Raw genomic sequence first — 25,579 nt, 5'->3', positions numbered from 1 at the left:
GTCCCTTCATCCGAGATCTTCTCATTTGTCTCTAACCTTCGGAACTGCGGACGAAACTCCATAAGCCCTTCTCACATCTTCCGTATATGTTGTATTTCTCTCCCAAATATTCATCCCGTTTAGTGATTTGTAGTTTAGTAAAAGAAATATTATAATTACAGTGTTCCTTATTTATTTTATCAAGAAAGAAACAAGCAGTTCATTACAGTCCATGTTTAATTTTGCGCAATTTCCTAACCTACATACAACTTAAGATTAACTCACGCATTCTGTTTCATTCTGTCGGCCCACTCTTTCAGCCTCTTTCTCTTGTCTTCACATGCAGTACCTGAAAGCAGAATGATTTGTCATTTAAACTGTATCACAATGCACGTTATCTGAGCCCTCAACTAAACACATGGAGGAGGTTACTGTAGATCAGTCGATATTTTCTTTGTTGATCCAGGAATTAGTGATGTTAACCTAAAGTTTCATAGTCATGTGAACTAATCATGATATATGAGCAGTTCAGTGAAGTTCACAACTTCACACTCCGGTTCTCCAAGATCTCAGCTACTTACTGGTCTCCAAACTGATATTTCCCCATAGACTTCCCAGTCAAAATTGAATATTAATTTCTCATATTGCTGTTCGTAACGCTTTATGCTCTACCATCCACCCTAAAAATGAAGTGCCGATTACAGTGACCGCTCGGTCTAAGACATGAACTGTCTTCGCCCGTTCGAACGCTGGGATCGTGGGTTTGAATCCCACTCAATGCATGGATGGCTTTGTGGGTTTATCCTGTGTTTGTGTAGGTAAGCGGGCATGAGACGGGCTGATCCCCCGTTCAAGGAGTCCTACCTAATTTGTAAGAAAGGCAGCCAAGACCCGACAAAGGGCAGCAGATCCATAGATAGATAGATGGACCACGCCATAGCTCAAGCGGTTAGTCGCTGGCTTCCCACCGCGGCGGCCCGGGTTCGGTAAAGTGGGATTTGTGGTGGACAAAGTGGCGCTGGGGCTGGTTTTCTCCGAGTACTTCGGTTTCCTCTGCCAATCTTCATTCCACTAAACTTTCCATCATCATAATCACCCGGGGCAGGCTACAATAGGCCAATCAGTGGCCACCGTGCCGATGGACCTTGTTCGACTCCACCCCCCACTAAGCGAATTAATTATTAGATAGATAGATAGATAGATAGATAGCTAACAGACAATATCTTTATTCCTATGAAGCGCTTCCACGGCGTTGTTGCTTTCATTTAAGATTTGTTTCAATATCATCCTCCCTAACTTTCGGGCATGTTATTGAGACTTGTTTTAACGACTAACATTTTAAATTTAAAGTATTTCTGGACTTTGTCCAGGGTCTGATATTCTGAAACAATATTATTTGCTGTCAGCAGAGCCGTTTAGGGCTGATCGAAGTTTGTTTGCGTTTCTCCGTGTAATGTCGTGGTGCAGGGGGGCGTGGAGTCATCCCGCCTCTGCCACCACTGTAATGCCGCAGAGCAGGGGGGCGTGGAGGTATTCCTCCTTTCCTCCACAGCTTACTCTGTAATGCCACAGCGGCGCAGGGGTGGCGTGAAGGTAGCCCTCCCTGCCACCACTGTAATGTCGCGACGTTGGTACAACATGTAACGTCGTGACGACGGGGGTGTGCAGGTACCCCTCCTTGCCACCCCAGCTTATGCTGTAAGGAGTTAACACAATACTCCTAGCTCACCCTTAGCTAGGATTCTCCTGTTCGGGGTTTCCTGGGTCTCACTCAAAGCTGGCACCATCTATTATATGTCCTTTTCTATCGTGGGGACTACCCCCTGAGCATATAGTCATAGCTCCGTCTTGACCACTCCTCATATAGTTTACAGGTAGTTACATGTAACTCCTCCTATCTGAGGATACCGCTAACCTCTCTGTCCCTGTTTGTCTTTCTTGCCTTCGGCTGCTACTGCTGCCTGTGTCAGTTCAGCCCTCGCTTGGTCAGGATTGCTCGGGATCGGATGTGGGAAAGTTGATTATAGATGTGCATCACAATCCCGGTACATCCTACTCTATCTACTCTATCTATTTACACTTTTGTATTTACATACTTTACAAATTTACATTATTAACAAGACCGACATACAGTCGGGTCTGCATAGAGTCTTTACTACACGTTAGACTCCTCCAAGTTCTCCCCCTTCGGGGATGGAGGCCTCGAGCCTCTCTCTCTCTCTCTCTCTGACGCATCTAATGAGGACATGCAAGCCCTCCTCGTTTAACCTGAATCTTTTTCCCGTATATTTCTTACTACACATTATATATGATTACCCTATCCTTCGTAAAGTTTCCCCTGACATAATCTACCCTTAGTTATATATATATATATATATCAAATTCCCACATACTATCTTTACCACTACACACTAACCATAAGCTTGATACATACACTATAAAACCCTTCTTGTCTGACTCACATCCTAGGCAATTACATGATTCTAGTATTCTCCCCTCAGGGCTCACCGGGTACACTGGAGTTTGCACCTTGAAATCACTCAACACTCTTATCAACAATAATATCATCAACAGTAATATTAACCAGCACGGCTGTTATGCGTAAATAAACTTACTTGTAGTACAAGATGCAGGCCCCCTGCCTCCGCTGGTAATGCCCATGTTGAAGAGAGCCTTCGGCTGACAACTGAATATTCTGTGTTAGATCATGATCCCAAGTCCCCCGAAATTCCCTAATTTATAGTTTTAATTCGCTGATTCAGCGTTGACGACAGAGGGTAGAGAACTCCTCCCCAGTGTCCTCAATCCTCATAGTAACATTCTAATTGGTTCTCATGGGTGGTTGTGGGCGGACCCCTTGTGTCTTTTTGCTGTGTATGCGGTCTATTACGATTACTCTAGTGACCAAGTGAGGCAAGCTTCTTGCCCTGCAGTTACACAGACTTGCTGATCAGCAACATTCTTAACCTATTTGCCTGTCCATGTGTTTACAGATTACTGTAATAACTGTGAAACGCTTTTCGCAAGTCGCGAACATTTTGGGTAATGTCTTACAATCTCCAATCTCAAATTTGAGGCACTACACTCCGTGAAGTCGGATCCTCTTACAAAGCACGTAAACACGTGGTTGTGTATGTTGCAAAGAGGGCACAAGAGTTCGAACTGAACAGTAACGTGCACGTTTCCCGAATTATATGCCCCCAGTTTAGTTCTTCACATAATTTTGATCTGTTATTTTCGTTCTGAAGTGCTTCACGTTTTTTCCAAAATTTAAAAAGGCTCTTCACTTTTTATGTCGTTCTATGGATCGTGAATCAGTGTAAGGGATTTTTATTTTATTCTGTAACTGATATGTAATAACGCCTATGAATTTAGACGAAATATGCCAATAAAAGCCAGCATTGAAGTATATGATACTGATGGTGACTTTAGAAGTGCTATGTGCTCTGGTCGAATCATTCGTCAGTTATAAGAACAAAGAAGCCCTGTCCCTTATCTGCGTAATTTACAATTAAGATACATAAAATAAAGCCTGACTAAATATCATACATACTTTCATCTTGTGTACTTACTTTTGACCTGTTTTTCTTCCGGACAGTTCTGAAAGAGAAAAATATATTGATATATAAGTTTATAAAGAGACATGTGCATAAATATATACACAGGCAGAAGAATTCATAGATAAAAATGTAGAGATACATAATACACCTACAAGGGTAGAAGTGTAGACAGGTAAATACTTACACATATAGATTACATTATCTAAGAGTAGTTTAAAGGGGCACACGGTGGCGTAGTCGGTTGAGGCACTATGCTACAAGCCGAAATGACATGGGTTCATGTCCCGATGAAGTCATTAGGTTTTTCTTCAATTTACCTAATCCTTCCAGCCGCACTATGGCCCTGGGTTCGACTCAGCCTCCAACAGAAATGAGTACCAGGAATTTTCCTGGGGGGGGGGTTAAAGTGCGGCCGGCGCGTAAGGCTGACGTCACCGCCATCTGTGAGCCGATTGTCTAAAAAATATGGGACCCTCATCGTCTCACAACCCTATGGGCTTTTTACCTTTTAAGAGTAGTTTTAGCTAGAGTAGATTTAGTAGGTATCTAGTAGGTAGGTAGGCAGGTAGGTAGGTGCCCCGGCCAAGACTCAAACTGGACAGCTCACGAATGCAAGCTAGGATCGTTAAATCTTGAGAGAGCTTGCTCGGTAATTTGATATGTAAGCAATTGATTTTCATTATACACAATTCAGTGATTTAATGTTGCATGGTATGAAGCCATTTTCCATGAGCTTATGAAAGGAAATGTGGCCGTCTTGTTGAATGTGCCGATATGTAGATTTACATAAATTACCGATGTTTCGCAGAATTCTGCTGCCTCTATCGACAGGTTTGAGCATGGAACCTTCATATACCGCCGAAACTTCAGTGTCTGCCCACCGTATTATACCGCGTAACATCCCAGAAGACCACAGTCTTAATATTCACCGCACAGAAAGTTTGATGCTAAAATTATAAAATAAAATTTCAGTTCTTACCATTTCTGTCTTTGTCCCGACGCACATCACTGCAAAGCCAAAGGCACCGTTGCAAGACCTTCCGTCCACTTCTACTATACCAACTTCTAAAAATGGAAAGAGTTACATAATTAGACTTCTTATCCTAAGGCCCCACTTCTATGTACAACAGGTAGGCCTACATTCGTTCGGTGGTCTTTAAAATAACCGAACATATTAATGACAGTTAAACTTGTGATACACCTGAAGAACTGCCCCTTGCGGGTGTGAATTCTTCTAAGAGAGAAGGTGTGAAGGTTGTCTAGTTAATATTTAACATTAATTAATTAATATTTAATTGGAGTGAGAAGGTCAAATACTGTGCCTCTTCGTTAAATATCACAAACAGTTCAGTTCTCTCCTTATAACATCTGTCTTATTTTATTTCGAGCGACAGTGATGGCGGTAAGCTTGATACGCAATTTAAATGGTAATATGTTATATAGAGGTGACCCCTGATGTGCCGTAACATCAGAGTCATTGCATACACAAAGGCAGAATTTGTCGTTCTGTGTAAGTAAGTTCCAAAATGTTGTCACGTGTTTAGGTTTGGCTATAGACCTGGTTTGGACTGGTGAATAGATTTATTAACCACACACCACTCGGAACTACAAGTACTTACAGCGCTATCGCTGATTTCCATACTTTGCAAATTACTACACGTTAAGTCTTCTACAGCCTTCAGTGTCTCCAAAAGCCGTTCCCTGGCAACGGCTTCTAAGAATGGAGATTCTTCATCTTTTCGCGCTCAGGTCCTGTATTCACAGCATCCCGTGCAGAACTAAGTCTTAATTAACAACTGGCAACTCTCAGGCTGGCGGCCATTTCACAACCTCCTACTCCTCTCTTGACACCTTGACTTTCAAGTAAGAACTAACTGGGTCGCCCAAATTGTCTCGAAGATAACTCCTTTGCACGGACCGAGTAAAGAACACCGTTTCCAACAGCAACTCTATCGCTGTGTAGTCGTGTTTACCGCTCCGATGCATAGCAACGACTTTTGTCTCGTTTGTTACAAGATCTTTGCCTGACCGTGGGTCTATACGCCACAACATAATACAGAATGCGATCTTTTGTAATCGATCATTGCCTAGCGGCCTAACTCTTAAATATTGATTCTTGTTACTTATTACCAATTTTGTACTAAATGTGACTTATGTCCAGTTTTGCACTGATCACTAAGAATTTTCGGCAAGGAATGTTAATATAAGGGCTACTAGAATGGTCCATGACAGCCGGTGGTAACATGAGCGCCTTACTCCCACCCCACCAGCCCGATTAAAAGGGACTTCCAGAATGTTCTCGATTAAAGAATAATGAGGAAGCTTCAGGAATAATCAGGAAAGAGAAGGTTCTGGATGTTACGTCATCACACAGTATTTAAAGGGACTGATCCTCAGATGACGGGCATTGGCCGATATGCTGGGCAGTCGGTGAGCCAGCATGTATATTCAGTGAGACTCACACACAGGCTGGGAGATGGGCGTACCTCATCTACCGTACTGTAACGTAGTGTTCGGTGCGTACCAAAAGTGAAACTGTAACAGCAAGTGACTGCTGCTTGCAACCGTGTAGAGCTGTTAGTAACATCGAGTTGTGATCCAGAGACCTCTTCACCAAGAAAACCTCTCTCTCGTCGAAGCCCTTTACTCCCAAGGCGCCTCGACGTGGTGCCCAGACCACGTAACGTTCACACCGATCACGAATGGTAAAGAGGAGCTCTTACTAGTAGCGCCCAAACGAGCCTTTGCAAAAGGACTGTTAAAGGTGGCCTGTCTCAACACAGGGCTACACACAGTGTAAAAAGAACTCTCATAAACAACGTCCAACGCATGGCAATTACACTTTTGGTTTTCATACCTTGGCGATGGAAGCAGCTTCTTCCAAATGTTAGTACCCACCTACCAGGCCGTGCGGTGTCATACTGTCTCAGATTTCAGGGTAGAAAATGGAGTCTCTGTATTCTTTTGAGAGGTTGATAGTACTTTTCAAGACTACATGATATCATAACCCAGAGAACTATAGTATTTTACCTGTGGCCTTCTGGTTCGCAAGAGGAACACATTCATCAATAGACTTTTCGGTAACATCCTTCAGACTTGAATCATTATAACGGGCCAAGTAGGCCGACTTGAAGTCTTCAAGCTTCACGTATCCTTCTGAGTCGACCTGTTGTCAAGAAGGGCACAGAAACGTTTATTTCTGCAGGGTTAATCATTTGAACCATATCTAAATGTTGGGTCACCTTCACACAGACCAGCTGATTAAACATGCTTAGGGAAATAATTGGTGTTTATTCAGTCTCTTACAGAATATTTAAATTTAATTATGATGAATTCGAGTTCCAAAACGTTAAAGCATTTGTGCATACAGTTCACATTGTACGTTAGCGCGTTGAAAGAACGTTGGAGCTTATATTCATTAGTGTATTGTAAAATGATGGACCAGCTGAAGAGGTCGGGAGGTGTTCCTACATATAAGCATTACTCATTTCAGCGATTGCAATATAAACTCAAGTAATTTCCAGAACATGTGCGACACGATTCGCATGAATGACAAGAACCAAGCCACCTTTGAAGTAAAGACATTTGTAGATATGTCAGCATATTGGACTCAGCCTAAGACGCAAAAGGAAAGTCTTGCAACACATGAAATATGGTTTTTGACGATAATGATGGGCTGCATAAAAAATGGCTGTATTTTAAACCAAACAAGGAGTAATTAAAATATTTGCTTCTGGGGTAAAATTGTACAGCATTAATAAATGAACTACTTTTAATTAATACCTCATGATTTTTTTATTGCTAGTGGGGTGGGACTAAGTCCCTTGTACTGCGGCCACTTCTGGCCTAATGTACCAGCCCCAGATGATAGGTGAGGGTGATTGTGGAGCACTTGGTGGAAGAAGATTGGCAGGGAAGCAGAAGTACTCGGAGAAAACCTGCCCCAGCGCCACTTTGTCCACCACAAATCCCACTTGACCAGACCCAGGATCTAACCCGGGCCGCCGCGGTGGGAAGCCAGCCACTAACCGCTTGAGCTATGGCTCGGCCAAATATCTCATGATACTAAAACCTGATTTCATTTCATGCCACTGTAAACCTTGCGTCTAACTAACTAATTACATGGAGCTCAGCTCTTGAGATGCTGCCAGTCACACAGTTGCTCAAGAGCTTCCCAACATTTTATGGTAGCCGAAGGTTTACTACCGTGTCCACAAGAGTCCTCCAATGGTCCCTATCCTGAGCCAGATCAATCCAGTCCTTACCACCCCATTCTATCTCTCTAAGATTCACTTTTAATTTTATTCACCCACGTACGTTTTGGTCTACCTAGTGGTTTCTTTCCTTCCGACTTTTGCACCATTATCCTATATGTTTTATTCTTTTCCCCATTCTTGCTACATGTTCTACCTAGCTCATCCTCCTCCACTTGTATGTATGTATGTATGTATGTGTAAGGGTGGGCCGTAGCAATTTGGCCCTTGCACCGCGACAATCACTGATCTATTGTGCTTCCCCTTTGATGAACCCCTTATTAATCCTACACTTCGGATTAATTGTAGGACTGTATTTAAGGGGGCGTCACAGTAGTCACTCGGTTCCATGAAGAACTGGCCCAGGTGACGAAACCTTAAATAAGCTGTGGCCTCACAATCACACAGGGGGTGTGTGGCTGATTCGTTTTCTTCTAGGTACCTATCACAAGTGGGATCATCTGTCAAGCCCAGTTTGAAAAGGTATCCTTTTAGGTGACAGTGTCCAGTAAACAGTCCTACCACCCATTTTAATTGATCTCTGTTTAGCTTCAACAGATCCTTCGTTCTTCTGACAGAGGATCTCAGTGCCTCTTTGAGTCCAATTGTGGCTTCCCAGTATTTTTTGTTCATACAGGCCGTCCCCGCTTTCTTGGCAACTCCAATTGAGATGCCTCATCCTCCTTGACTTGATCATTCTAATTACACTTGGAGCAGAGTACAAGGTATGAAGCTCCTCATTATGCAGTTTTCTCCAACCTCCTGTCACTTCATCTCCCTTCGGCCCAAATATTCTCCTCAACTCACTGTTCATGTATCTAAACGAAAAGGGAATTCCCTCGTGCATTATGCCCTGGAAGTACATTTAAAGGTAAGTTCATATTACAGAGGAGAACAGCAGTCCTTCATTAGGAAGACATATCTGTTAGTGCTGTTTAGGGAAATAATCGCCATTTACTGCAAAAACTTTACGGAATACAAAAATAGACCTTATGCACAAAATTATAGCAGTTCATTTTAAAGTAAGTGGTACGAATAGTTACCACTGTAGTGGAAAGTGTTAAAGAGCTCGGTAACTATTTTACTGTTATGTCCTTACTTCGTTGCAAGTCTCAACTTACCAAGTTCTTCTTCTGCCCCAAACAGTGAGATGAGCACTGAAAAATATGAACAAACATGGTGACATTGCGTTTCCAGATATGGTCAGAATCGGTAATATATACGTAAAAAAGTTAGCTACAACGATTTACTTACTTACTCACTCATGGAGCTGAGCCCTTCTGGAGGAGCCGCCAATTCTGTAGCTACTCAAGAATTTCCCAGCATTTTATGGAACCCGAAGGTTCATTACCGTGTTCACAAGAGCCCTCCACTGGTCCCTATCCTGAGCCAGATCAATCCAATTCATACCATCCCATCCTATCTCTCTAAGATCCATTTTAATATTGTTCACCCACCTACGTCTTGGTCTTCCCAGTGGTCTCTTTCCTTCTGGCTTTCCCACCAATATCCTTTAAGCATTCTTCTTCTCCCCCATTCGTGCTACATGCCCTGCCCACCCCATACTCCTTGACTTGATCATTCTAATTAAACTTGAAGAAGAGCACAAGTTATGAAGCTCCTCATTATGCAGTTTTCTCCAACCTCCTGTCACTTCATCTCTCTTCGGTCCAAATATTCTCCTCAACACCCTGTTCTCAAACACCCTCAGTGTGTTATACTGCAGGCCTNTCATACCATCCCATCCTATCTCTCTAAGATCCATTTTAATATTGTTCACCCACCTACGTCTTGGTCTTCCCAGTGGTCTCTTTCCTTCTGGCTTTCCCACCAATATCCTTTAAGCATTCTTCTTCTCCCCCATTCGTGCTACATGCCCTGCCCACCCCATACTCCTTGACTTGATCATTCTAATTAAACTTGAAGAAGAGCACAAGTTATGAAGCTCCTCATTATGCAGTTTTCTCCAACCTCCTGTCACTTCATCTCTCTTCGGTCCAAATATTCTCCTCAACACCCTGTTCTCAAACACCCTCAGTGTGTTATACTGCAGGCCTGCAGTATAACACACGCAGTCACAGGAGCAAGACACAACACAATGCACAATACACACACGAAAGTAGGAAGAGTGCTCCGATAGAAGAGGATAGGTGTGATTCGCGTATTGAGATGCGACGTAGGGATAAAAAATCCTGAACAGTTTTAATATTTTTAATATTTAATATTTATCAATATATATGATGAACATATATTTTAGTTATTTTAGTATGAAGACGGCAAGGCATGCAGTGAAGTAGTTTAACGTAAATCGAAAAGCACCTGAAGATGGCACCTTTGGGCCGAAACATGTAGTGCAGGAGTGAAGAGTGAGGTGGATGAGTGTATGCACTGTAAGACGGCTGGAATAAATCATGGACTGAATATCTGTTATGTGTCCTCAGGTTATTTACAGATAAGTACTGTCTTGAATTAATTCACTGCAATGATTTGAAAATTATAACATTGTCCAAAAGTTGGTCGGGTGTGAGTTTTGTTACCACCCGCAACGGTTGTGGTACACCTGGAAATCGGTATATAATTTGTCAACAAATGAATTATATGGAAATGTATGCCATTTGGTGAGTTTTTGCAACGAAAAGTTGTAGAGGTACACATATTCACTTTGCCATGTCTGTCCGCTCTGTTGTTTGATCTCTTGCAACAACTCGAGGACAGCTGAAGAGGTGCTTATAAAAACTGTCATTGTCAGGTTTTATTAACCTTTTTCCAAAATTTTCCAGTTTTATTTAAAACTGAACAAAACGAACAATAACGGAGAGCGTAGACAGACAAGTTAGCGTTCCTACTCGAAATTCAAACGTAACTAACCACTGTGTAATTTCGGAGGAAACTTGTTTCGAAATGAAGTTAAGGGAAAGAATGAAGCATGGATTTTAAGCGTAATTCACTTTCTTTAAGTCCTACATTTTACGTAATACTTATCTAAATGTGAACAAAATCGCGAACATTTTTACACTATTCTTACATTTCCTAACTTCCTTGATAAAAACAATATACAATACTAAGTTAGCGTGGTTTGATGAAATATATGAATTACTGAAAACAGGATACATAAACGTTTCTTTGGAAAATGTTCGCTGTTTAATGGCATTTAAAGACTAGCATAAAAATATTACTGAATGCTTTAATGGGATATATGTTAAATTCATAAGCTGTGAATACACATTTAGAACTTTCAAATAACTGGGATTCTGCTTATTATACTTTAATCTCATTTGTAATGTAAAATAAACAATTAACGTGTTTCCATATTGCGTTTCATCATATCCAACTTACAGCGAATCTCTGCGCGAATTTCAGACCCTTGTTTTCTGCAGATGTGTCTTCCGGACCTGAAAATAAACCCGTGGCCGTTAGTTCTGAAGGGTTTGCTCACGTAATTAGTCCTGCACATTTATTTGTGCGGGTTCGGCTGTTTTATTTTGAAGAAGATGTATCGAGCAGTAAGTTTCCAGGCACCCGGAAGAATCAGACGTAGGAAAGTGCTGAGAGAATTATACATTCCCCCCTCCCGATCTAGTGTCGGGCATTGAGAGGAGAGGGGAGAGATCTGGCGTGGTTGGGACCTGTAATTACAATTGATCAATTAAGGGTGGTTGAGTTAATGCTTATAAATAATCTGCAAGGTAGAAACAAATTGAAAAGTTCTGATTGGGACAGCTTGAAATTATATAGAGTGACATACAAGAGCTGAAGGTGAAGAAGTGGAGGCAAAAGAGACATCTGTCGTAAATTAGGCAAATTTTTTAGTTGTCTATAGAACCAGGGAGCCAAGTACTTAAGTGAGTAATGGAAGTTCAGTTTCATTGGGTAGTAGTAACTTCCGTGAAGCGCCTTTAGGTGTTTCGGCCACTTCTGGCCATAAAGATATATATATATATTTTTTTTTTCTTACCTGCCTGTACCCTACATGATTGTATATGTGCCTTCTCTTCATCCGTCAGCGTTATCGAAACTGTCCCGCAACATTGCTGCGCAGAGAAACGGGGAAACTTGTAACATATTCCCTTCACTGCTGATTGTGTTGGGGCTTCTTATGAGGGGATTCTGCATTAAGGGTGTTTGAGAGTAGGGAGCTGAGGAGGATATTTGTACCCAACAGAGAGGAAATTTACGTAATGAGAAACTTAATACATTGTACTATTTACATATTATTAGGGAAATAAGCAGAATAAAATGGACTGAGACATTCAGTAAGCACAGGGGAGCTGGGAAGTGCGTACAAGATATTATGCCTAAAATCTGAACGGAAGAAACCATTATTAAGACCTAGACATAGATGGGAATACAATATAACAGAGATGTTAACGAGAGAGAACGGAGATATATGGACTGAAATCACCTGGCACAGGGCAGAGGCCGCTGGTGGACTTTTGTGAGCACTCTCATGAATACTCTGGTTCTACAAAAGACGGGAAATATCTTGACTGACCGAATGATTGTAACCTCTCAAGAAGGTCTCTGTTCCACTGAGGTAGGTAGGTGGTTGGTTAGGAGGATTCTGACAGCTGTTTGCAGTTGCCCTATCAGCATATACACTTATTAAGTTAAAAATAAAGGCCGCGCCATAGCTCCAGCGGTTAGTCGCTGGCTTGCCATCGCGGCGGCCCGGGTGCGATCCCGGGTCTCGTCAAGTGGGATTTGTGGTGGACAAAGTGGCACTGGGGCAGGTTTTCTCCGAGTACTTCGGTTTCCCCTGTTAATCTTCATTCCTCCACAATCACCCTCACCTATCATCTGGGGCTGGTACAATAGGCCAGAAGTGGCCGCAGTACAAGGGACTTAGTCCCACCCCACTGGCAATAAAAAATTTAAAAATCGGTTATCATTCCTTATATTGTATTTTCCAAGTGTTGAAAATCAGGTTGGGCCTGGAAAATAATAATTTTAATAGTTAATTTTATGTGTGCAAAACATGACGGCTTACTTTGGGAGAGGAGCATTTGAATTCCAAGTTCTTTCAAAAATATGTGCATCAAAGAAGAATAGCGTACTTGAACAATAACGTGTGAAAGAACGCCAGAGAGAGAGAGAGAGGAAATGAGGGGCATAAGGAAAGACGTTGCATTTAAAAGGGGACAAGAATCTATCCCTATTTTGAAGGTTCCCAGGTTGTGACAAGAGGCAGAGAGAAAAATGTCTAGTTATCAATTGCTGTAAATAAACTACTTTCAGTGTATACACATTTAAAGACTAAATTATTTTTAAGTAATATAAAAATTTAGTTCATACCTCACAGGGATCACTTTACATCTCCACTGAAAATATCGAGCGGTTGATGCTGTCTGGGGAACGAGTAAGAAGCATACGAAACACACAAATGCACTCTGTGGGCAGAATGCAGAGTTCATAATGTATTAAAGCAGGTGGTGCATAAAGAAACACTGGACTTTAGAAGATTAATTAAGGGTGAACTTGGGTTCACACTCCGGCTGCTTTACTGCCCGTACATATTGGATAGAGGCCTGAGTGAGCTTCAGCGCTGGGCTGGTCTCGGTTGCGAGAGAAGCCTCTGGCTCTGCCAGCAATCCAGACCCGCCAACTCTTGATTGTTCAACCCGTATTGACTAAGGTTCCGGAGAGAATGTGTTAATTGTAAATTAACTGTGTGTGAAATTAAACTAATGATCCAAATACAACGGTCTCAACACGGAGTGCAGTAAATTTGTTTGTAATTACATAGAAAAAGCAAATGGAATTCAGGTATCAAAAGTTGATTTTTAATATCGTCAGAATTATTTTCACTGTGTGGAATATGATTTATTTAAATCAGCTTTAAAACTCACGGTGTTATTAAGGAACAAAATTTTAATAACATTTCTATCATAAGACCTGTCTGCACACATATTTTCATTATGTCTGTAAGCATTCAAATCAGTGAATATAATTTTAAATCTAATCCATAATTACCCACATATATAGACTTTTTTTAATTCGCTTAGTGGGGGGTGGAGTCCAACTGAGTCCACTTGGCACGGTGGTCACTGATTGACCTATTGTAGCCTGCCCCGGGTGATTATGATGATGGAGAATTTGGTGGAATGAAGATTGGTAGGGGAAACCGAAGTACTCGGAGATAACCTGCCGCAGCACCACATTGTCCACCACAAATCCCACTTGACCAGACCCGGGATCGAAACCGGGCCGCCGCGGTAGGAAGCCAGCGACTAGCCGCAATGTTATGTGATCGTATGCTCTGCTCGCCTTGCGGAGAAACATGTAGCTACAGGTTTTTGTCTGAATGGTAAACATACGAGTATTGTTAACAGTACGTACCAAGGGCCGATAGGAATTCATCTTGGCATCTGCGTTTCTGGTGAATCTTAAACTGCCATGGTGATGATCACGTGGCCCTGTCACATAATGTGACGCACCATTAACGTCCAGNACCTTTGTCCGTCATCCATTACTTTGAACAGACACAATGTTTCGGAATCTAGTTCCGTGAAAAATATGAAGAAAATTAGTTAGGCCTGTCTGCTTTATTTATTATTTATAATTATACACACGTTTCCTCTCTTCATTTTAGTGCATACGACCGCCATTAACAACTTCTAGCAAATTTAGTTCCCCTCATTTTCTCCAAACGGTGCGATAAGTAGTTAGTTTGTAGGAACATTTGTCACATATGATAGTATTTGTTTCATAACTCAGTCGATCCTCGTATAAACTCTCGTGTCCCTTACAAACGTCTTTTCAGCTGTTTCCTTGCGTTTCTCTCGCTGTTCAGGTAGAGTCTCCAATGCTACGTTCACACGCTTGTTAATTCTGACACACCCAATATTTCGTGAACTTCAAAAGACATTCTGTTATTGCTTTATGAGCAGTGTATCACACGTGCTTTGGAAGTCACGTGATATCGCAATTAAATCGATGAAACTGTTCGTATTTATATCGTATTCCAGTCATTGGAAGATATATCTACTATATGTTAATGTTGTTCAGATTTTAATATTATTTTAGCAATATCTGATCTTCTGTTACCTCTTAGTTCTTCAAAATTAATTGGTCAGTATTTGTGTAAGTTGATTTAGCGTGCAGTAGCTTTACTTTGTTCCCCTACATCGTTACGATTCTTTGCAAGAAAAATAGTATTTCCCCACACAGCATTAAACAATTGGTCTCTCTAATAAAGGTAACACCATGTTTTCTGTGAGGTTCGAATTTAATGTTTATATATTATTTACTACATGATATTTGGGTTCAGAGGTTTTCTAATAAATATTCTAGTTGGAAAGTGCAATGAAATTCAAAGGGCATAATTTTTTCATATCTTCGCCTTCACCCCACTTCTTTTCCTTTTCCCTGTCCATTTCGTACTTTTATCACAATCTCTTTCCCCCTTTCTCTGTTGAAACAAAGAAGAAAGTTTAATCTTTATCCTTCTTAATGCACAGTTCCAAACATGCGTCTGTGAAGTGAAAATACTAACTCCATGGGGCTGAGCCCTCCTTGAGAAACCGCCAGTCACTCACATACTCAAAAATTTCTCAAAATTGATGGTACCCAAAGGTTCATACCGTGTCCAGAAGAGCCCTCCGCGGGTCCCTATCCTGAGCCAGATCAATCCAGTCCATACCATCCCATCCGAACTCTCAAAGAACCACTTTAATAATTTTGTCAAAACCATATTTTCATGTTTAATTTCCTGGGTAGTCTGTACACATCCTGTACTCTAGCAGATGGGTTCAAGTTTTCGAAAACTATGATCTCCATCTTTGGGAAAATGTTGTAGAAACATTAATATTCACCTGCCACACTATCGGTATCATAACCCAGAAGACCGCAATGCAAATCTTCACCCCCATAAAGTTTCAGTTTTCAGAAAGCCATGTTTTGGAATACATCAAAGAAATGATATTCTTTGCTACCCTTTGTTTCGCCTTCGCGTTCGCCAAAGAAACAAGCGCGCTACTTACAGGGCTCGGAGCCGGGCAACGTGACACCGGAAGCGGCGACGCAGACGCAAGCCAGCAAGGCAAACACTGCTGACGGAGACATGTCTGCTGCTGAAACTGCAGGTCCCTGGCCGCATTTATACCAGTCAGTCACTTGCAGTTCAGTTGCAGTAACTCTTTTGTCTATTGTACTCCCACCTCTAGCTGAACATATTTATAAAACACAGGGGAAGAACACGTATCTGCACATAATCTCTCATGGTCAAATGCATTCATATTTGAAGTACCTGAACAAAGGGAATTGTTTCACATCGGAAATTTTATAAACGAAATAAGTTCACAGTCATCAGACGGATACATATCATGGCATGATAGTATCAAAATGTTGCTATTTGTATAAGCATTGCAAGTTACGCCGTAGGGGCAACAGAAGACGCAACCCTGCAATGACTGTGCCAGATATGAGGTTATAACAGCAGCTCTTCTGCTCTGTACGTTAATGCAGTAAGTTTCTACCAAACTTTGGTACTTACACATCCCAGAGGACCTCCAATTGCTGCAATATAATTCTTCTGAATATTATTTTGTCTTTAATTTCATCCTTGTTAACCCATTATAAGGGCCGCGCCATAGCTCAAGCGGTTAGTCGCTGGCTTCCCCCCCGGCGGCCCGGGTTCGATCCCGGGTCTGGTCAAGTGGGATTTATGGTAGACAAAGTGGCGCTGAGGCTGGTTTTCTCCGAGTACTTCGGTTTCCACTGTCAATCTTCATTCCGTCAATTTCTCCATCGTCATAATCACCCGGGGGAGGCTACAATAGGCCAATCAGTGGCCGCCGTGCCGAGTGGACCCAATTGGACTCCACCCCCCCACTAAGCGAATTAATTTTTTAACCCATTATAAGACAGTGATAAATATGTGCACCGCTTGATATAACATTAACTTTTTTTATTGCTAGTGGGGTGGGACTAAGTCCCGTGTACGGCGGCCACTTCTGGCCTAATGTACCAGCCCCAGATGATAGGTGAGGGTGATTGTGGAGCAATTGGTGGAATGAAGATTGGAAGTACTCGGAGAAAACCTGCCCCAGCGCCACATTCTCCACCACAAATTCCACTGAATAAGACCCGGGATCGAACCCGGGCCGACGCTGTGGGAAGCCAGCCACTAACCGCTTGATCTAACATTAACAACATTAACAAACATTAACAAACTTGACATATATAAATCGTCAATATATGGGCCTCATTTGCTGGTCATTACAGACAACTATTATATCGTTATGCATGAATAGCAAAATTAACTTCGTAATAAATACGGTGTGTTGTCTTGGAAATAGGAACGGAATGTTCAGACACTATTTTGATGGGGTCGACGCTTCAGATTGCTAATGCTTTAAAATGGTGTTTATCCCTTCACGTCTAAACAGATTCTCCGCACTTCCGTCATCTCCCGTTTATCTTGTTCTCATTCTTCCCTCTCCGCTCGCTCCACATTCCAAAAAGACAAGAAGTCCGATTTCTGGGCCGGAGATACCAGTCTCGAACATCGGCTAAGATAATATATACCTTCCGGCTTTTCCTCAGTCCTTCCAGGTTCAGATCAGAGCACGGAACTTTCCCCTCCGCCGCCATCAGTTCTCTGTTCGTAAGCAACTTCATATCTGCTGCTGACGCTACATCCTCTTAATGACACGCGAATCAAGTTCAGCCCTCTCTTCGTGAGTTATTTTGGTAATAACCAGGGTCCGGATTTTGATGACCTGAAAATATTTAAAAAAGACCTATAAAATGACCGGAAAAAAATCAAGAAAAATGACCTAAATGCAGGGCCCGGATTTTGATGACCTGAAAATATTTAATAAAAATGACCTGTAAAATGATCGAAAAAATCCAGAAAAATGACCTAAAGGAGAAAAGAAAGAACACTTCGCTTCCATGATATTCACATTTCAGAAACCATATCAAGAAAATTTCCCTAAAATGGCCAAAAATGGCTAGAAATACCCTTAAAAGTCCAAACATTTACCAAAAAAATACCCCCAAAATGAAAAAAATGACCTTAAAGCTAAAAATGTCAAAAAAGACAAAAAATTACCTATAACATTTACATTTCTGTAACCAGCAGCTCATATCCGAGATTTATATATAAGAGCGTCGCATAGGATACAAGGGAAAAAAGGAGACATGTCATCAAAATCCGGGCCCTGGTAATAACGAATCGCTACTTCTGTTCCCCAATAATCGTTGGATTGAACTGGCTCACAGTAGGGTGCAGTGGTAAGATCATATGAGCACAGTAATGGAATTGACGTTATTTGCTTTCCGCATGCTTCGTTCTAGTGTCATGCTTGATTTACTCTACTGTCCTGAAGATGGAGGCAGTATATTCCACCGAAATGTCGGCAAACTTCTACTGAATACGACGTTACATCCCAAAGGATAGTACTCCTCACAATAAAGGATTTTTCGGTTATGTGAATTTCGAGAAATTTTTTGAATATCAAACTAAATCGATATTAGCTTCTGGAGATAGATTCCTGCCCGTGTAGTCAGTAAATACTGTTATATAAACTGTATGATTATTCATATCATCATCATCATCATCATCATCATTGACAAAGGTTTACAAACGAGCTTTTCCTAAAAAATAAATGGTTTGGAACTGAAGCCGTGGCGAGAGCTTACAAAAAGCCCCATTTCAATTGGAACGGGGAATCCCTACATTAGTAGTCAGCAGCAACATTGCCTTATCCACAGACACTTCTTAGGTTTAAAGTCGAAAACTACATTTTCAGTTCCACAGTGTGTGTCATTTTGCATTTTGTGAACTTATGAATTATAGAAAGTGGTATTTCTTAAGTACCTGTTATGATTAACAATTTTAGGGCTTAATTTTAAAATTTTGCTCGTGTCATACCAGCTTCAGAGATGCGAACGGCCGCCATATTGGTTTTAGCACTGACGGAGATTTTTAATCGGATAATGGCCAAACCGAATTTCATGAAAATCCTTTATTTCTTCAGGCACACTCAGATGGCATGGATGTAGTGATGGACACACACAGTACATACAGCAATAGGATGATGTAACATACATTTGCCGGTGACGGTAGCCGAGCGGTCTAAGGCATGCACTGTCTTCGCTCGCTCGGAAGCCGGGATCGTAGGTTCGGATCTGTTTCCTGTGAGGTACGAACTGAATTCCTATATATAAAACTCTTATACACTGCCGGTCACGGTAGCCAAGCGGTCTAAGGCATGCACTGTCTTCGCTCGCTCGGAAGCCGGGATCGTGGGTTCGGATCTGTTTCCTGTGAGGTACGAACTGAATTCCTATATATAAAACTCTTATACACTGCCGGTCACGGTAGCCGAGCGGTCTAAGGCATGCACTGTCTTCGCTTGCTCGGAATCCGGGATCGTGGGTTCGGATCCCACTCAGGGCATGGATGTTTAGTTTGTGTGTGCTGATGATCCTCCCAAGGAGTGCTACCGAATGTGTAAGATCTAGAAAAACCGAAGTGAACGGAGAAGTTCATGGAGGTAGGCCTAGGCCCACTGGGGCTGTAGTGCCAAGGGAGGAAAATCGTGATGTTTACCTCTTGTGCTTTAATTTGCCGACCACTGTAATGACAGTCATTTGTGACGCGTGTAATACCGAGTGGTGATGAAAAATCATTGCAGAGATAAGAGAAACGGTGACGGGCCGGGAGACGTGAGGCGGGGGGGGGGGGTATGGAGAGGACAGCAGAGACGAAAGAGGATACAAACTAACGAACAAAGTACTGCATTTTTTGTATCAAATGATGCGTCCATGATTGATGATTGTGCAGTATATCATCAAATTCCACTATAATGAACTTAATAGTATCACATGTTACGCAGAATTTAAGAATTATAGTAACAAAGTACAGTGTGTTTTATAACTCAGTTCTTTGCTGTTGCTATGCGTGACAGATCCCATTAGTCCTGTTGTCTCCATTCATAAAGCTCTTATCTGATTCAGATGTGAGGAAATGAAGATCATTTCGAAACATGCCGGAACTGAATGTACCTCAGGAAGTGGGCTCAACCTCGTGAGTGTGACACATAAGCATAAGATTTATTTTGTAGTTACCGAAGGTAAACTCAGCTGTTATTCAGATAAATGCAGAGCACTGTACAAACTTGTATGCACTCAGTACGTAACGGGAGCGATATTCAGCGCGATCCATTTCCACAATTGCTGATTGACAGTCGTTAAATTTCATACCAGAGGAGGGAGGGGTAAAAGGTAAATTTGTCCCGTGCTCAATTAAGCACTATGCCGTGAAGGCGTATCGGGAGTGGAGGTATAGCACAAAAACAACTGTTCTTTACCTCGGCACTAGATGGATGTGAGCGACTAGCTCCATGTCCCGGAAGCTTTACCCCCGGGGAAATCGCCCCCGGTACTCTTCCGTTATGAGGCTGGATGGACCCAAAAGCTGGTCTCCATGAAGTAAGTAAAAAAAAGTAAAGCTATCCCTGTAAGAGGCAGTGGAGGCCCATAGGGTTGTGAGACGTTGAGGCTCCCACATTTTCTAGACAGTCGGCTCAAAAATGGCGGTAAGGCTGTCAGCCTTACGCGCCGGCCGTGCTTTACTCCAAAGGAAAATTACTTTAATTAATTCCTGGTACTCATTTCTATTAGAGGCTGAGTCGACCCCAGGGCCTAGTGCGGCTGGAAGGATTAGGTCAATTGAAAAAATACAATGACCTCATCGGGACTTGAACCCGCGAACTTCCGGCTTGTAGCATAGCCCCTCAACCAACTACGCTACCGCGTACCCTGGTCTCCATGTCATGGAGAAGAGAATAAACTTGACCGTGCAGGGAATTGAAACGCGTCCATTTGCCTAATAAGTTTCCTTTTGCTTCCTTTTGCTTTCCTTTTGCTCCACGTTTTGGCGCTTCTTCTAGGAAATGCATTGTCGAGTTAAACACCCCGTTACTGGACTTTTGTCAGTCCAGATGAATCCAATCCACATTCCGACACGCCGTTCCCTAAAGATATGCCTTTAGTACCGTCCCCTACATGCCTATATATCCGAATAATTTTCCTCCTTTCACATATTTTGACTAACACTTCCTAAGCCTTTTTCATAATCCCCAAGCGAGCTGGTTCCCCACATCATACCCTCTGTAGGAGAACATAAATTGTCCTCGAAAAGTTTTATGATTCGAAATGGATCTTAATTCGTTGAAGCTTGAAATTAATGTAAATAATATTGAAATATTATTTTCTTCCTCCTAAAACATAAAGTTCCGAAGTGAACGGAGAAGTTCATGGAGGTACGCCTAGGCCCACTGGGGCTGTAGTGCCAAGAAAAAAAAACAAGTTAATTATATTTAGGGGTATAATCTCTGTTCATTCCGATAAATATACAAAACGAATGGATACACAACGTGAAGAAAATTAGAGGATTTTAGTCTGCAGCCACCCGCCCACGCTGGGTCCTCGCTCGAGGATTTTTCTTCCCTGAAGATGGATGCCATAAATTCGTCGGAAACGTCGGTTTTCACAAGTTCTACACGGCGGCACATTCCAGAAAATGTCTTTCTTCATTTTAGGGTCAGATCAGGTTGTATAGGCAGTGACGATATTCATTAATTTGGAGGGAGTGTAAATACCAGAGGGCGAAACACAGAGGCTATAGGGGTCGAATGCCTCCACCGTGACCCTGCGAGTCGTAGGAGGCGACGAAAAGGGAAGTCTCAAATCTGAGACAGTAAAATATGGTCGCGAGTCCCAAGGGATTCACACCCTAGAAAGACTGCACTGGCAAAGGCCAGCAGCATATACAAAAGGCAGATCCGTCCTCTCGTCAGAGAGGGCGCCCACCAAAAACAAGACCGTAAATGCCAAACAGTAATAAATATCAGGTCATGAGGCTATACTAGACGATAGTGAAGAGGCTGAACTCTTAAGTGAACAGCGACAAATGTAAGTGTAGGGCAACGTCTCCTCGTCTGAATGCAACACAAAACCATATTCTGAAGACACATAATAGATCCTTTGAAAATGGGGCAAATTTCATTCATGAATTAATTAATCGGGAATTAAATTCGGGGAATGCTTGGTGCCATTAAGTTCAAAATTTTTGTGTTCCCGTCTCCTACCTAGAGAGACAAAGGCTCAAATTATATTGATCTAGAATACTGCCTCTTTATACCATCATATTAACAAAGTGCATAGACTGAGGGTGTTATTGAAAATAGAGTTTTGAGGCGAATTAGTTATTTTAAAAAGGACGGCTGCATGACGGGAATCTTCATAATCTCTACTCCCCGCTAAATACTGTTAGGATAATAAAATCAAGGAAAATAATGGAGGACGGCACGTCACGCACAAGGGGTGAGGTGCAGTTCTTGCAAATATTTCGATAGGAATGCCAGAAATAAAGACGCCACAATGAAGACGTAGGCGTAGATTGGACGATAATATTAAAACGAATCTTAATAGGATGAATGGGTATAGACTGAATTCATGTTCTTCAGGATGAAGACAATTGTGGACATGGCAATGAACCTTCTGGTTCCATGTAGCTAAGCATATGTAAGATTCTGAAGAAGGGCTTCCCACCGCGGCCGCCCGGGTTCGATCCCGCGTCTGGACAAGTAGGATTTGTGGTGGACAAAGTGGCGTTGGGGTAGGTTTTCTCCGAGTACTTCGGGTTCCTCTGCCAATCTTCATTCCACCAATTGCTCCACAATCACCCTCACCTATCATCTGGGGCTGGTACAGTAGGCCAGAAGTGGCCGCAGTACAAGGGACTTAGTCCCACCCCACTAGCAATAAAAAAGCAACACAATAGTTAGTGGTTGAAAACTTATAAACGTTAACCGTGTCTTTCTCGTAGTCCGGAATTGTACTGCAGACGGGACTATGCTGCTTCAGACAAGCGTGAAACCTGTGTTAGTGTCGAAGTACATCATAAGGCAGTACTTTAGGCCACACATCTAATATGTCCTTTTCATTTTGGAAACATTTTTAACCAGTGTTCGAAGAAAGCTTACCCAAAATTATATTCCACACCGTTTGTTTAGCTACGGAGTAAACTTGAGAAATGATATTTTTTATAAGTGGCCTCTATTCGAAGGTCGAATGTAATAGAGAAACAGGAAACTCTTGAAAATGTACTTTGTTAATGGTCATTATTCACGTTAATATCCCGAACACGGAGACGTGAATCCCATTGACACCGACCTCTAGGTTCGTACGAATACCTCAACCAGGGGAACATACTTGAGAGTATAATTACACTTACATTAACGCAGAATTAAGTCGCGATGTTTATCTGCTAACATGTTCTAAGGACCTTCATAAACCTGTACAGCATGCGGATTACTACAACCGCTCTTCGGCTGTCACGTCTTGTAACCGTTGGGCGCCACTTCTTGTGACCGTCCCCTATCTATTATTATGTTTATTTATTTGTTTGCCCGCTTCGGTAGAACACTTGACTCATTTATTTGCCCGCTTCGGTAGAACACTTTTGACTCTTCTCAGGGTTGTGTCACGGTAATAACTGGGGCAACACGGAGACTACACATTAAAAGCTAGACCACTGATATAAATAAAATACTCTATTTTCTGCTTAATCACAAATTGTTTATTTCAGAAGTAAACACTATATCTTTATTGGCAAGTACGGAGTAATGTGCCCCTTTATTATTATCAAAGATTAATCGAACCAAATAAAGAATGTTAAATTTAGATAAACTTGGAGAGACCAGCTCAATGACGTCTGCCTCTGGTGAATTCAAAATTCCAAGTGCTTCTGCCCACTCTATTCTGCGGGAGCGTCACTTCATCACTGTACAGGATTTGAACCGACGGCCTTTCTCCCAGACAAGAATAGTTTTCTAATGGCTGATTTTAACTGCCAGTTCATCATACCATCAGTACTAGACAATCACATTACTAACTTTGAGAATAGAGATCCAAAATACTGAACCCGGAACCCTACATGTGAAAGCGTTATTTCTTATTTTAGGGTCTAATTACACCCTTCCGAAGACACTTTTATAACAGCTACCCTATTAGCAAAACAACATTTACATGTTAGGAAAACAACAGACATCTCTTTTCATAATAGGCCAAGTCCCTTTCCGGTCACCCAAGCTGCAGGTAACAAAACAAGGCAGTTGTTCCTGTCTAAATGCGAAAAGCAAGTCATAACTTCTTAATGGATGGGTCTCCCTAATAAATCAGTCACTCTATTGAAATGGCTAAAGGGGAACATAGTGTCCATTAAAGAGTATTAAAAGGTTTGGACTGTTGCATTACTATAGGGAATATCTAACTTATTTAAACTTCTTTTTGTCCACGTAGGTTTTAATGCGTTTCGAATGGTTCTGAGAAAAAAGCAGTGCTTATTTATACATCACAATCATAGAGACAATTAAAAAACTCCGTGGCTTGAGTCCGAGAGCGAAATATACCGACCGAGCGACCACCGCTTGTCGGTGAAGTTAGTGTCAACTTTAGAGGATAGAGGGTCAGCGCAACGAATCCGCACGGCCTTTAATTTCGGCTTTCTAGAGCAGAGCCGCTATTTCCTTGAACTAGCTCCTCAATTATCCTCACGAGGTTGAGTGTGTCCCGTTCCAGACCCACTACTTCTCAGAAAATCTGGCAGCGCCGGGAATCGAACCCGGGACGTCTGGATCTGTAGCAATAAACTCTGACCACTAGACTACAGAGGCGGTCCATAGAAGCAACTAGTTTCTTAAAATTCAATTCAATCAAAATTTATGAATTCCTACATGTTTCAGCAATGTTTACTCTTCACTTTCCATTTAAATGTGTAGGCCACAATAAACTATGCTTAATATTACTAGTAGTTACTATAGGATTCTGACGATGGTGTATAACACACTGATATATTGGGTTTCTGGACTTTATCCATCGTCCTAGTTTTTAAGATAACAAATAAAAACACGACGTTTCGGAAACTGGATCTGTTTCCGTCCTCAGGTGAAGGAAAGGGGGTCCAGTGATTGAGGCTAGCTCTTTCTAACGGACCCAACAGAATAGATGTTCCCCCTTCCCTTCACCCGAGGACGGAAACAGATCCAGTTTCCGAAACGTCGTGTTTTTATTTGTTATCTTAAAAACTAGGACGATGGATAAAGTCCAGAAACCCAGTTTATCATTGCTTAATATTACTGTTGTAAATTTCCCTGTATATTATCTACAACTCTGTTTAAATACAAGTTTTCGTATAATATATTAATGTTATAATATTAATAATATATCTTAATCATGTCAACTTAATTAATTGTTTTTTTGCGAGAAGAACTTCCTTGGTATATAGATTTGGCTTCGTAATAGAGAAGCATTTTGTTTTTCGAAGCTGAAAAGATCTTGTAATATTTACTGAATATCAGACTTCAGAGGATTAACAGAAGTCCATTCTATTTTATTAAGGTAGCATTTCAGTACAAAAATTCTGAAAGTGGAGAAGGGTCTTAAATGTGACAATTAAATAATAGAGACACGTTACAAGCACGTTAGATGGTACTCATTAAGTTATTTTAATATTTCTCTAGAGTGGATACACATACAAATGAACAATTGAGAGAGAAGGTAAAAGCTGAGGCATAATGAACAGAGAGTCACGTGACCTAACAACACATTGCACCGCATTCTTTTCCGCCCCCTCCCCAAAAATAATTCTGAAACCCCCCGTTACAATTTGTAACTTCTTAGTCACATGTTCTCCTGGATCAGCGCAAGCACAGTCATCGGCTTGTCTCACTTCTCTCTCATCTGAGTCGTTAAAATTTCTCTCAGTAACCGAAG

General features: G+C 41.7%; 1 protein-coding gene across 1 annotated transcript; it reads right to left on the bottom strand.

Annotated features, from left to right (window-relative positions):
* Window positions 1–149: 149 nt before the first annotated feature.
* On the bottom strand, window positions 150–14,233 carry LOC111863146. Its single transcript, XM_023849197.1, has 8 exons — window positions 14,129–14,233; window positions 11,748–11,823; window positions 11,129–11,184; window positions 8,914–8,949; window positions 6,570–6,705; window positions 4,519–4,604; window positions 3,552–3,579; window positions 150–328 (listed from the first exon to the last, which is right to left on the bottom strand). Exons 1-8 carry the CDS (start codon window positions 14,147–14,149, stop codon window positions 261–263), a joined length of 507 nt encoding a protein of 168 aa, XP_023704965.1. The 5' UTR covers window positions 14,150–14,233; the 3' UTR covers window positions 150–260.
* Between the last annotated feature and the right edge of the window lie 11,346 nt (window positions 14,234–25,579).

This window comes from Cryptotermes secundus, unplaced genomic scaffold (assembly GCF_002891405.2).
Source record: "Cryptotermes secundus unplaced genomic scaffold, Csec_1.0 scaffold6, whole genome shotgun sequence".
Lineage (NCBI taxonomy): Eukaryota > Metazoa > Arthropoda > Insecta > Blattodea > Kalotermitidae > Cryptotermes > Cryptotermes secundus.
This window is presented reverse-complemented; position numbering and strand designations above follow the sequence as displayed.